General features: G+C 41.5%; 1 protein-coding gene across 5 annotated transcripts in view; it reads left to right on the top strand.

The window, feature by feature from the left end:
- tenm1 (teneurin transmembrane protein 1) overlaps positions 1–13,580 on the top strand; it is a 704,577-nt gene that overhangs the window by 499,321 nt on the left and 191,676 nt on the right. For all 5 annotated transcript variants that reach the window (XM_080187425.1, XM_080187422.1, XM_080187424.1 and 2 more), the window contains one exon: positions 6,962–7,162. In XM_080187425.1, the coding sequence (XP_080043551.1) occupies positions 6,962–7,162 (201 nt within the window). The remainder of the gene's footprint in view (positions 1–6,961; positions 7,163–13,580) is intronic.

Below are 13,580 nucleotides of genomic sequence, written 5' to 3'. Positions count from 1 at the left end.
AAAAAAATTCCATTCCCGGTACTGAATTTTACAGGCCATCCATGGGCAGATGGGTGTGCCATAAATTAGGGTGCTGTGCCATCCGTGGAGTACTCACCACTGGCCCACCTACCCCACCCCCACCAGAACTTTATGAACAGCAGGGGAGCATCAAGTGGGTCACCCGCCCATAACCCAATTGAGTGGGCAATTAATATGGCTGAGTGGGCCCACAAGACATGATTTCTGATGAAGGGTCATTTACAAATGCTATCTGACTTGCTAGGTATTTCCAGCTTTTCCTGACTTTAGGTCAGAGCTATGGTTGAGCACTCTTGCCTCCTATGTTGGGGGCCTGTTTTACTTGCTGCTTCATTCTTTGGTGACCTGCCCACTATTAATGCCTCTCTGTAACTAGCCATTGGCTATTTACGTACCAAAGCACCCTGGGGTGACCTACTAGATTACATTCTTCATCGGGACAAATAGTTTTATTGATTGCATGGATCCATTCAGAAGCCAGTGTTTTATCCAGGACATATAGTGCAAAATGATAATACTCTTGGAAACAAATGGCACTTTACACAGTTTTTGTGGGTTGTCACACTGTCCGAGACACCTGTCCTAATCATGTCCAATTTTCCTCTGGCAAATATATCTTTTTTCTCCCAACATTTCCCCAAAAAACACAAACTCAGGGGATCATCAGCATGACTCTGTATTCCCCTGTTCCATGGAACAGCACATTGGTATGTCAGATTCCACAATGTGGGCCATTTGTAACAATGTGCACTTTGTTCTATTTATTATTAGCTGACAGTGGAACACAAAAAGAAATGTCATATTACACATTTATTTCCATGTGTGTGCATGAAAACATTTAGTTTGAGGTCAAAATGCTTTTATCTAAAACATAGCGATATGTACATGCTGAAACACAGAAACACAAACCCTTCTGAGCAACCTATAAGACACCATTCATAATGTAAGCTAGAAAAAAATGTCACACCAAGATCACTGTTTTTAACTTTCCAAACTGGAGAGTTTTGGTGGAGTCTGTAATCTCACAGCATCATCTGTAATCTTTCACTTCATTACCTTCACCTTACACCCTATTTCATTGCACTGTGAATGAGGGATGTTTCAGTGTAATTCATTTTTTTCTCTTTAAGTGGGAGATGTTGCTGCAACTGCACTGGGTGCTAAACACTGGAGCTGAAAATCTCACAAAATAATACTGCCAGGCCCAGAAGCAAGATCATTGCTTTTTGGGTTTTAAGGAAAAATGAATGGAATTAAACTCATGCAAGTTGCTGCGTGAGCTGTCACAAGCATTTCTGTTCGTTGATAAGGTCATGATATTATTCTCGTTCATTGGAGCATGGCACTGATCCTTTAATTAATGTTTTCAGCCAGGCTTGTTATTTTTCGTGGTATTTCCTCTGGCTGATTTAGGGAGTCTAGCACTCAAGAGGAATTCTGTAAGTAATAAGGCAACAACCAGGACCTCATGGGTGCAATCACAGAACCAAGAACCTTATGAAAATTGTAGGAATTTTTGTAAGCCTATGAATAGAACAGGTCAAAGTTTTGTACTGTTTGGTCTGACTGAAAGTAGTATAAATGGTCAAACAACCTTGTCCAGGCCTTAATTTGCTGCAGAACATGCCATCACATCAGATAAAGGATAAATCCTCATTCCGAATTATCAGCTATTTTTCTGAACTGACGGCCCCAAGGTTTCCACGCGTATACCTGAATAACTTCTGAATGTCTGTAAAGGTCGTTGACAAAAATTCAAGAGGTACAAGTAGACAGTTAGATATTCCATAACCACAAGCTTTCAATTTCAGGTTTGATGAACTGTCATTCTGTAACTTTTCAAGTGATGCGCAAAAAGATTGACTGTTTCATTGTCCCCAAGATGAAAACAGAACATTTTGTGGTAAATGTTAGTGAATCAAGCACTAAGTGCATTCAGTTGTATAAGCATTTCCATCCTCCACTTCACTTCCAACTGCCTACTTGGCAGCAATAAGTTGCTGTGCTGATCATTTTCACAATGATTTTTTTTCGAGTATTAAGATATAGCCTTCTGCAATTTTGCTACAATTTATCAGTGAGTTGTTACATGTTTCAGCAAATATTTTGCAAATAGCTCAACTGTAATTTTAACAAGTGATGTCACCAACAAATGTACCTTTCCCTCACCTCCCTTGTCAACATTCCATAAGGACCATTCTCTCCGTGACACCCTGATCCACTGCTTTATCTCCCCCAATACCTCATCCCCATCACATGAAGAGCTGTAAGGACCTGGCCCTTTGTCTCCTCCCTCCTCACCATCCAAGACCCCAAACATTCCTTCCAGGTGAAGCAGTGATTCACTTGTTTTTCTTTCAGCTCAATCTACTGCATCCTCTGCCCCACAACATGGTCTTCGCTACACTGGGGAAACAAAACCCAGGCTGGGTGATTAATTTGCAGAAAACTTTCATTCAGTCTGAAAGCCTAATCTCAACTTTCCTGTTGCTTAAGTTTAAGTTTATTTATTCGTGTCACAAGTAGGTTACATCAACACTGTAATGAAGTTACTGTGAACATCCCCAAGCAGCCAACTCTGGCACCTGTTTAGTTACACTGAGGGAGAATTTAGCATGGCCAATGCAGCTAACCAACACATCTTTTGGACTGTGGAAGGGAACCAGAGCACCCAAGTGAAACCCACACAGACACAGGGAGAACGTGCAGACTCCCCACAGACAGTGACCCAAGCTGGGGATTGAAACAGGGTCCCTGGCGCTGTGAGGCAACAATGCTAACCACTGTTACTGTCTGTGTGGAACCATCCTCCCATCTATTGACTCTGACTACACTTTCCATTGCCTTGGCAAAGCAGCCAGCATAATTAAGGATCCCACGCACCGCAGACATTCTCTCTTCCACCTTCTTCCATCTGGAAAAAGATGCAAAAATCTGAGGTCACGTATCAACCAATACACAAACAGCTTCTTCCCTGCTGCCATCAGACTTTTGAATGGACTTACCTTGCATTAAGTTGATCTTTCTCTGTACCCTAGCTATGACTGTAATACTACATTCTGCACTCTCTTGTTTCCTTCTCTATGAATGGTATGCTGTGCTTGTATAGCATGCAAGAAACAATATTTTCACTGTATAATAATACACATAACAGTAATAAACCAAATCAAAAACTCACAACCCTATTAAGACACCCAATTATTGAAGATAGAATTACAAACCACAGAGTTTGTTTAATGACTTTTATGCCTTTTAAAAAAAATCAAATCAAGCCTTTAAGATAAAAGCAAATTGCCGTGGATGCTGGAATCTGAAACAAAAACAGAAAAAGCTGGCAAATCTCAGCTGGTCTAACAGCATTTGTGACAGAATCGAAACATTACCTCTATTAGAACTAATGTTTCGATTCTGGGTCACTCTTTGTCAGAGTTGAAGACAATCGAAGATAGGACAAGATTTATACTGTTGTGGTGAGCTGGGTGGATGCTGTGAGGGCTGGATAGAGATAGTGGGAGTTAGGAAAGATTGGCAAGATGCCATAAACAAAAAGGCAAAGGGAGTGTAAATGGTGATGATCATGGCTGAGAAGGGTGCTCTTGGTGACCCATTAAGAGATCCGAATGTGTAAATAGCAGAACAAAGGGAAGCAGAATGTCAAACTTCAACGTAAAACATTTAGCAGATCGTCCCAGTAAGGTGGGGGGAGATGGTCAGCTTTCACATGTACATTATTGACATCCAGTCTTCTACCACGTCACTGGTTTGTCAAATCCTTCTGTGTGTTCAGGCTGCTTGTCCAACATGCAGTTCTGGACACATTTCAATTTCCTCCAGTTAAATGTTAAGAAGATCAAAATCATCCACTTCAGACCCTTTCTAAAAACCCACCACCGATCCCGCCCTCCTCCCTGATCACTGTTTCAAACCTATTTGATTCTATGTTGAGATTTCATTGCCATACCTTTCCATCCATTAATCATTTATACCTCCATAACATTAACTGCCCCAGCTCCTGTCCTTCTGAAATCATTGCTGACACTTTTGTCATCTCCAAACTTGACTAACCTAATATTCCCTGGTTGGCCTCCCATCTTTTGTAAGCCTCAGCTCATCAAAGAACAAAGAACAATACAGCTTAGCAACAGGCCCTTCGGCCCTCCAAGGCTGCACCAATCATGTGTTCCTAACTAAACCATCTGTTTGTATCCCTCTATTCCCAGTCTGTTCATGTGGCTATCTAGGTAAGTCTTAAATGATCCTAATGTGTCTGCCTCAACCACCTTGCTTGGTAGTGCATTCCAGGCCCCCACCACCCTCTGTGTAAAAAAACATCCCCTGTCTATCTGTATTGAACCTTGGCCCCCTTACCTTGAACTTCTGACCCCTTGCATTTATCATTTCTGACCTGGGAAAAAGCTTCCAACTGTTCACCCTATCTATGCCCTTCATAATTTTATAAACTTCTATTAGGTCGCCCCTCAACCTCCATCTTTCCAGGGAGAACAACCCTAGTTTACTCAATATCATCTCATGCCAATACCCTCCATACCAGGCAACATCCTGGTAAACTTTTTCTGCACTGTCTCCAAAGCCTTCTGGTAGTGTGGTGACCAGAACTGGATGTAGTATTCCAAATGTGGTCTAACCAATGTTCTATATAACTGCAACATCATATGCCAATTTTTATACTCTGTGCCCCGTCCAATAAAGGCCCTTCATAGGATTGGGCATATGATTTCTTCACCATCTTTTCCACCTTTAGGATCTATGGACTTGCACACCCAGATCCCTCTGTGTGTCTGTACTCCTGATGGTTCTACCATTTTTTGTATTGTCTCCCCACCTCCCCCCGCCCCCCCCCACCCCCCCACATTAGATCTACCAAAATGCATCGCTTGACATTTATCTGGATTAAATTCATCTGCCAATTCTCCGCCCAATTTTCCAGCCTATTTATTTCCTGCTATAATCTCTGACAATGTTCATCACTATCCACAACTCCAGCAATCTTTGTGTCATCCGCAAACTTACTAATCAGACCAGTTACATCTTCTTCCGAATCATTTATATATACCACAAACAGCAGAGGTCCAAGTACACAGCACTGCAGAACACCACTAATCACAGACCTCCACTCAGAAAAAGATCCCTCCACTGCTAACCTTTGTCTTGTATGGCCAAGATGTGGAGATGCTGGTGTTGGACAGGGGTAAACACAATAAGAAGTCTCACAATACCAGGTTCTGTTTCTGAACAGAACTCTTCACTCACCTGACAAAGGAACAGCGTGTTCTGAAAGCTTGTGGTGTTTACTATCAAATAAACCCGTTGGACTTTAACCTGGTGCTGTGAGACTTCTTCCTATGGTCAAGCCAGTTCTGTACCCAACTAGTTAGTTCACCTTTGATCCCGTGAGATTTAACCTTTTGCACCAACCTGCCATGAGGGACCTTGTCAAATGTTTCACTAAAATCCATGTAGACAACACCCATGGTCCTTCCCTCGTCAATCATTTTTGTCACCTCCTCAAAAAACTCAATCAAATTTGTGAGGCATGATCTCCCTTGTACAAAACCATGTTGTCTATCGCTAATGAGACTATTCGATTCTAACTTTGAGGATAGATGTATCGATCCTATCTCTAAGAATCTTCTCCAACAATTTCCCTACCACGGTCGTCAAGCTCACTGGCCTATAATTTCCCGGGTTGTCCTTGCTACCCTTCTTAAATAACGGGACCACATTTGCTATCCTCCAATCCTCTGAGACCTCACCTGTGTTCAAATGAAGAAACGAAGATTTCTGTTGGAGACACAGCAATTTTATCTCTTGTCTTCCTCAGTAACCTAGGACAGATGCCATCTGGCCCTGGGGGATTTGTTTACCTTGATACTTCCTAAAACACTTAATGCTTCCTCTCTCGTAATTGTGATTTGTTCCAACAAGTCTACACATCCCTCTGAGACATTACCAACCAACATGTCCCTCTCCTTTGTGAATACTGATGCAAAGTATTCATTTAGGATCTTACCTACTTCCGTGGGTTCTAAGCATAATTCCCCTCCTTTGTTCTTGAGAGGTCCAACTCTTTCTCTGACAACCCTCTTATTCCTAACACACATATAAAATGCCTTGTAAATACAGCTCTGTAAATCTCAGCTCTATTTCCATAAACCTCAGCTCATCCAAATTTCTACTGTCCTCACTATCCCCCAGTAAATTCCATTCATCTTTCACCTTCATGTTTGATGATATATGTTGCCTGCTGGTCTCCCAATGCCCCAAAATTTAAAATTCTCCATTTTTAAACTCCGTGCGGACATTTTGATTCACTTTATCTCTGTGAATTTTCCTTGCCAGGCAACTCTTCAGGATTTTTGTGTTCACCTAACTCTAGTCTTTTGCATATGTCCCACTTCCATCAACAGCCAAGACCTGTCAGGCCCCAAGCTTTCAATGCTCCCCAAAATGGGTGGCACAGTAGTTAGCACTGCTGCCTCACAGCGCCAGAGACTCAGGTTCAATGCCCAGCTTGGGTGAATGGCTGTGCAGAGTTTGCACATTCTCCCAGTGTCAGCCTGGGTTTCCTCCAGATGCTCTGGTCTCCCCCCTCAGTCCAAAAGACCTGCTGATTAGATGCATTGGCCATGCTAAATTCTCCCTCCATGTACCCAAACAGGCGGCAGAGTCTGGCAACTAGGGGATTTTCAGAGTAACTTCATTGTCACTTTATTGTGACACTAATAAATAAATAGACCATGCTTCTTCTTTCGCTCACCCTCCTCCGTTTGAGAGCCATATAACGATTGGCCAGGCTTTGGATGATTTCTCAATCTTTGGTTTATAGTTGACTTTCACGTATATATGCCTTTTGCTTAATGTGATTATTTTATTGCAAGTTGCTGTTTGCCTTAAGCTTTTTTGTTTCTTTTTTCTTCAGATGACTGCTTGGACCCGACATGTTCTGGACATGGTGTGTGCGTACAGAGTGAATGTCACTGTACTGCTGGCTGGGGAGGGCTTAAATGTGAAGTTCCAGCAGCTATTTGTCATGAGCAATGTTCAGGCCATGGGACCCTTTTGCCAGAAACAAACACTTGTAACTGTGATCACAACTGGACAGGATCTGACTGCTCAACAGGTAATTACTCGTATTATCTGCCAATTTAAAAATTCCCATTCACAACCTGTTTTTCTCGATTGGCACTGCGCCACTTTTGCGCATATTTGGGGAAGGGGAATGATTGTAAATTGGAATTAGAGACCAGAATTTAATCCAGGCAATGGGGGCCTCACCATCTCCTCACAAGCCAGCAAGAACCTTATGTTGCCCCTTAGGGGCAGATATCAAATTAGAGCATTAGTGGCACCGTAGCGTAGTGGTTAGCACTGCTGCCTCACCGCGTCAGGTTCAATTCAGGCCCTGGGTTCTCCAGGTGCAGTAAGAAGTCTGACAACACCAGGTTTAAGTCCAACCGATTTATTTGATAGCGAGTTTACTATCAAATAAATCGGTTGGACTTAAATCTAGTGTTGTCAGACTTCTTACTGTGTTTACCCCAGTCCAATGCCGGCATCTCCCACGATCCAAAGATGTGCCGGGTTAGGTTGATTGGCCATTCTAAATTGACCCTAGTGTCAGGGCAATAAGCAGGGTAAATGAGGGTTACGGGAATAGAGCCTGGGTGGGATTCTGATGGGTACAGACTTGATGGGCCGAATGGCCTCCTTCTGTACTGTAGGGATTCTATGATCAATGATATGAGAGCCCAGTAGCTCCTTATTTCCATAATTGGCACTGGGGCAGCAGTGGTAGCTGCTGGAATGTATCCACCATCAGTCCAGGATTAGTGAGTGGCTCAGGCTAAAGGCGAGCGAGGGCAGGATGGAGATTGCTGGGTAGGGGCATCAAGGAAAGGGCAAAATGGGTGGCGGGGAGGAGGAAATCAGAGCCAAAAGCATGGATAGCTTTGAGCGCCCCTCCCTATCTGATATTGGGTCACTTAGTCTTGCCTAAAGACAAGGGAGCCTTTGCCCCCTCAAAGCTGCTGACAAACAGGCTGGGCAGCCTTCAGAAGGTGTGGAAAAACTGTGTGTCTCTCATTTGATCCAGGAGACACCAATAAATCAGAGTCAGTGACAAGCCCATGCCCGAATGTTGTCCAAGTCTCACTGCATATGAACATAACAACACCTCAGATACTGAAGCAGCTTAAGAATGCTGTACATTGTGCAGTCATCTGCAAAAGTCCCCATGATGGAATGAAGGTCAATAATGAAGCAGCTGAAGATGGTTAGGAACCCCTGCAGTGATGTCATGAGATATATGAGCTCCAACAGCCACAACCATTTTCTTTTGTGCTATGTATGATTCCAAGCAGTAAAGAGTTTCCACCTGATTCCCAATTACTTCAGCTTTGCCAGTGCTCCTTGATGCCACAAATACATAGAAGGAATGATTTGGTACATTTCTACCGAGAAAGGGCCTAGCAATAATGTAAAACACAATAGGAAGGGAGGATTGATCTATAACAATGGAAGGAGTTTCCAGGTCATAATGACCTTTTTCCAGTACCTACATGTTCTAATGCTCTGTTCTCTCAGTATAGCATTTCTAACTGCAGACCTAGATTGAATGGATGTATTCTGGCAGATAGCTATATACATGGTAAGGCACAGACAAGCAGGCATCACTAAAATATCAAGCTGGATCATACTCTTTATTTTCATTGCAATGGAATCTAATCTGCTGTTTTATCAAGGTTATATCATGATTACAGATACTTGACATTACAGTGTAACCTTTGTTTAAAAATAGTAAGCTGCAGAGGGAACTGAGGAAAATGGGTTGAATCTGACAGTTATATTGTAAAAAACTTGCAGCTGCTGATTACACACTTGTTAATTTGACGATCTGTGAAAAACATGCACACGGGGCATCTTTCACTGTCTTTCATTTCAGACAACTGGATTCACAGCAGGATGAAAGTCAACTTTCAAATTCTGCTGTTCATAATTGGAATGAGTTGGGGCACTCCCTCACTCGCAGCTCCTAATGGCCATACACTCATAGCCCAACACTGCATGTTAGTCAATACTAATTGGCAATTTCACTCAAATACGCTGTTGGGGCTGTTTTCATACACTGAAAGGTCATTTCATCATTCCACAGAGATACTTAAAGTTACAGAGAGATTGGGTAGGATAATTTGAAGCTGATTGCTTTCATTGGTTGAGTCTGAAATGAGGGAGACACTGATACAGATACATGATTTAAAACAGAAAGCACCTAGGGGAAATCTTTTCACGTACTAGGGTTATGAGGCTGTTAAGTGCAGTACTGGAGTTGATGATTGAAGCAGAGACCGTGCCAATTTTTAAGAATAAATTAGATGGGAAATTGAAGGAAAGGATGAACAAAGGGCTATGGGAATAGAGTACGCTCGTGGGATTAGGACTACTCCTTTGGAGCTTAAATACCATCCCCGGATGATTAAAGCATACAATTTTTGAATTCTTTAAAATATACCTGTGGAAAGTGATTTTACTTTGTTGCATAGTACTGAAAAGCAAAAATGTTAAATTCAGTTTATCATGTCCTTCAATCACAATTATTATTTTCAAAGATTACCCATTTCTTAAATGGCTTAAATGCTTCAGGAATTTCATAATAGAGAAGACACTTCTATCACCAGTAGATGTGTATCTGTGATCAGCAATCTGACAGTGAGAATTATTGATCTGTCTAACGTAGAGTATTTACCAGTGCATCCCAAATCTTTTACATAACCTTGGAAGTTGGGAGGACATGGTGGCACTGTGATTCACACTGCTGCCTCACAGTGCCAGAGACCTGGGTTCAGTTCTGGCCTCGGGTTACTGTTTGTGTGGAGCTTGCATATTCTCCTCATGTCTGCTCTGGTTCTTCCCACGGTCCAAAAATGAGTCGAGTTAGGTTGATTGGCCATGCTAAATTGACCCTAGTGTCAGGGGGATTAACAGGGTAAATATGTAGAGTTACAGGAATATGACCTGGTTGGGATTGTGGTTGGTGTAGACACCTTGGGCCGAATGGCTGTAGGGATTCTATGATTAGTGTTGCTAGTTAACAAAGAGAAAATGTGTATGCTCATACAAATTCTCTTGTGTTATTTTAATGGATGTTTTAACCTGTTTTCAGTCAAGATTTTAAAGGTTGCGTTAAAATATTGCGCAGAGGGATGTTATCTGAATATGTTGACTAATTTCTTCTCTCATTAAAAACAAGACTTTCTATACTTACATACTTAACATTCTGCAAATATAGGGCAAAACCAGCTGAACTTATTCATAAGAGATCTGACTCCAATAATTCCTATGAGCATTGGTCACTTGTATTCTCCTATTAAGTTGTGCCTCCTATTAATTTGGATAATGCAGAGTAGTTTGTAATTACCGTGTGTGTTGGATTACAGCCAGTAGCAACATACCGCAATCAGTGGTAAATATTTGGTAACATGACCCCAAACAGGATGAATCAAGCACAATTTGTAATACAGTAATACTAATGGGAATCAACAAACAGCCTGCTAGGGGAATTAATGAGCATCTAGTAATGCAGTATTAGCGCTGGAACCAAATGTTTAAATTTTCAATCTATTTTGGAGATTATTTTTCCTGTTAAAAACCCATGCTTTTTGCAGTGAAGTAAATGGGGGAAAAAAAGTCAAGCAAGATGTAAAGCATTTGCTTTTCCATGTTTTTCACTGCACAATATGAATTTGATTTAGTTCCTAAGGAAATTTGGATGTGCAATAGTTTTAAGATTTTTTTTAATTCAACAAGTTTAGTTCAAATTTAGCCATCTGCTCAAATCTCAATGCAACATTTTTGGAATTTTCTGAATCCACTTACATGACATGGATTTGGAATCAATTCGGTACTGATCTGTATAGATGGATTGAGAGAAATAGAAATGTTGCAGTATTCTCTTTTAGAGGAGAAGTTAAGAGATATTGTTCGTGCAGTGTAAGGTGAGATCTCTGACATAGCTGTCTCTTCTTACATCTGACCTCCAAAGTATTGTACTATGTAGAAATTCTTCGATATCAAACTTGTAAATGCTAAAGATAGCTATTTTTAATAATAAATGTGAAGCAAAATGCCAAAGAAGTGGCCACCATTGCCACAGAATTCTCCTGCTTCTCAATTGCATTAGTCCAAGTGATAGACTAATGTATCATCCAGTAACCAACAATTTCACTGCTGACATAAATGTAGAAAAGAAGCTTCACCTATGGTTACATTATTAAAGATCAGTTATACCAATTATGATTGATATTGTAACTTCTGAATGTATTTGCTTAATGGAAAAAATTACATACTAAAGGGTAGTACTTGGTATTTGTAACCACTTATATTCTATACAACACTTTTGCAGCAGTATAGTGTAGACAGGAGTACTTCACCACTGGGATTTGCGACTGGTACATGGATTCAAATTCATCCAGACTAACAGGATTAATGTCTCTTTCAGCTATGTGGTTCCATTGTAAAATCAATCTAAACTGCTGTAGCTACAGCAATGATTGGGACTAAATCAGTATCTGTCTGCTAGCTTGGTTCAGTTGGGGTAATAAGGAATTTGAGGTTTGAGCTCTTTAGCTGGTTGGCATTCTAAAGAAGAACTACACTACCAGAGTTACTATCCTTCAAATGGATCCGTCATGCCAGGCTACTTTGTGCATTCTCGGGCAGGCTTGGTTTAGAAATGGCTGAGGGCAGTTGAAAGGATAGGAGCCAGGAGCAGAGTCAAGAAGGGAAAGGACTGAATGTTGACTCATGAAATTTAAAATGCCCAAAAACAACAAAGCTGTTGAGTTTGTAGCACCTCTCCCATTTATCATCAAGACATTATTATCATAAGAATCTCACCCAGTCTCAGCCCAGCTTTGGTGCTATACATGAAGGAGCATAAAAACTCATTTTCAGCTTATTTTCAAAAGTTTAATTAATTATAAATTTATGAAACCATGTAACAGTGACCACTCACAAAACATTGCCGTTTTTTGTTCATAACAGCAAAGCAAAGAACTAATTTTACTAATGATTCAATTTTCTAAGGATTAATGTTTCGTAGCTTAAACACACATTCTGAAGGAGAAAGATTTATGCTGTACATCTAAGTAAACAACTTATTACAACCATGAGGCATAAATTGTAAGTATGCTATAAATTAAAGCCAATGGTTTAATAACGAACTTGATGACAAAGAAAGATAACCAGTTAGAGCATTTCAATCTGCTTGCTTCCCCCTATGCCCATTTCAAAAATTACCAGGAACTCTCTGATTCTGTCATCAAACACCATGTCTCAATATTCCTCTCAGTGATCAGGCACCGTGGAGAGGAAAGGGGAATAATGGGGATGATTTTCAACTGTATTTCTGTACAGGTATGGCTGCCTGTTGAATATTGGGGGAAATAAATCGCTAGCCCATTGACCACTCAAGATTCCTCAAAGCGATTTTCAGGCATTCCTGAAAACTAGCAGAAGCAACAAATCTGTGCCAGTTGTTGAACCCCATTTTTAATAGCACTAAATCGAACATGCTCTGCCTTGAGTTTATTTATTAGTGTCAGAGGTAGGCTTACATTAACACCGCAGTGAAGATTCTGTGAAAATCCCCGAGTCGCCACACTCCAGCACCTGTTCAGGTGCACTGAGGGAGAATTTAGCATGGCCAATGAACCTGACCAGCACATCTTTCGGATTGTGGGAGGAAACCAGAGCAGCTGGAGGAAATTCACACAGACATGGGGAGAATGTGCAAACTCCACACAAACAATGACCCCAAGCCAGGAATCAAACCCAGGTCCCTGCCCTGTGAGGCAGCAGTGCTAACAACTGTGCCACCACATCACCCTAAAACTGCTAATCAAGTGGTCTTAAGGAGACAATTACTGGCCGCTCAAAATTACTCCAGATTTTTGAGAGGTCTCAAGGAGGATTAATGCTTCTGAATATTTGTCAAGAATTAACCCATTGGGCCTGTTGTGTAGCCCTCCCTCAGAATGTCTCATCCCTCCTTTTCACACAACTGCATCAACTAAGCTCTGCGCTTGAGGCAAAGGAGTTCTGTTGCTAATCAATAGGCTTCTATCGAAATGCACCACCATGTCACCAATGATATGGAAATGAGGGCCAATCAGGAAAATTGGATGAAATATCAAAATTATCCCCAACATGCTATGTCAAAGAACAAAGTACAGCTCAGGAACAGACCCTTCTGCCCTCCAAGTCTATGCCAATCATGATGCATGGTGGCACAGTGGTTAGCACTTCTGCTTCACAGAGCCAGGGATCCGGGTTCAATTCAGGCCTCAAGTGACTGCCTGTGTGAAGTTTGCACATTCTCCCTGTGTCTATGTGGGTCTCTTCTGCACCCCCCACATTCCAAAAAATGTGCAAGTTCGGTTGATTGATCATGCTAAATTGCCTTTTAGCATCAGAGGACTAAACATTTGGGGCGAAGGGATAGGGCCTGGGTGGGATTGTGGTCAGTTCAGACTCAATGGGTC

The sequence above is a fragment of the Carcharhinus amblyrhynchos genome, chromosome 4 (assembly GCF_965287045.1).
Source record: "Carcharhinus amblyrhynchos chromosome 4, sCarAmb.v2.hapA, whole genome shotgun sequence".
Classification (NCBI taxonomy): domain Eukaryota; kingdom Metazoa; phylum Chordata; class Chondrichthyes; order Carcharhiniformes; family Carcharhinidae; genus Carcharhinus; species Carcharhinus amblyrhynchos.
The sequence above is the reverse complement of the archived record's forward strand: the minus strand, read 5'-3'. Positions and strand labels throughout refer to the sequence as shown.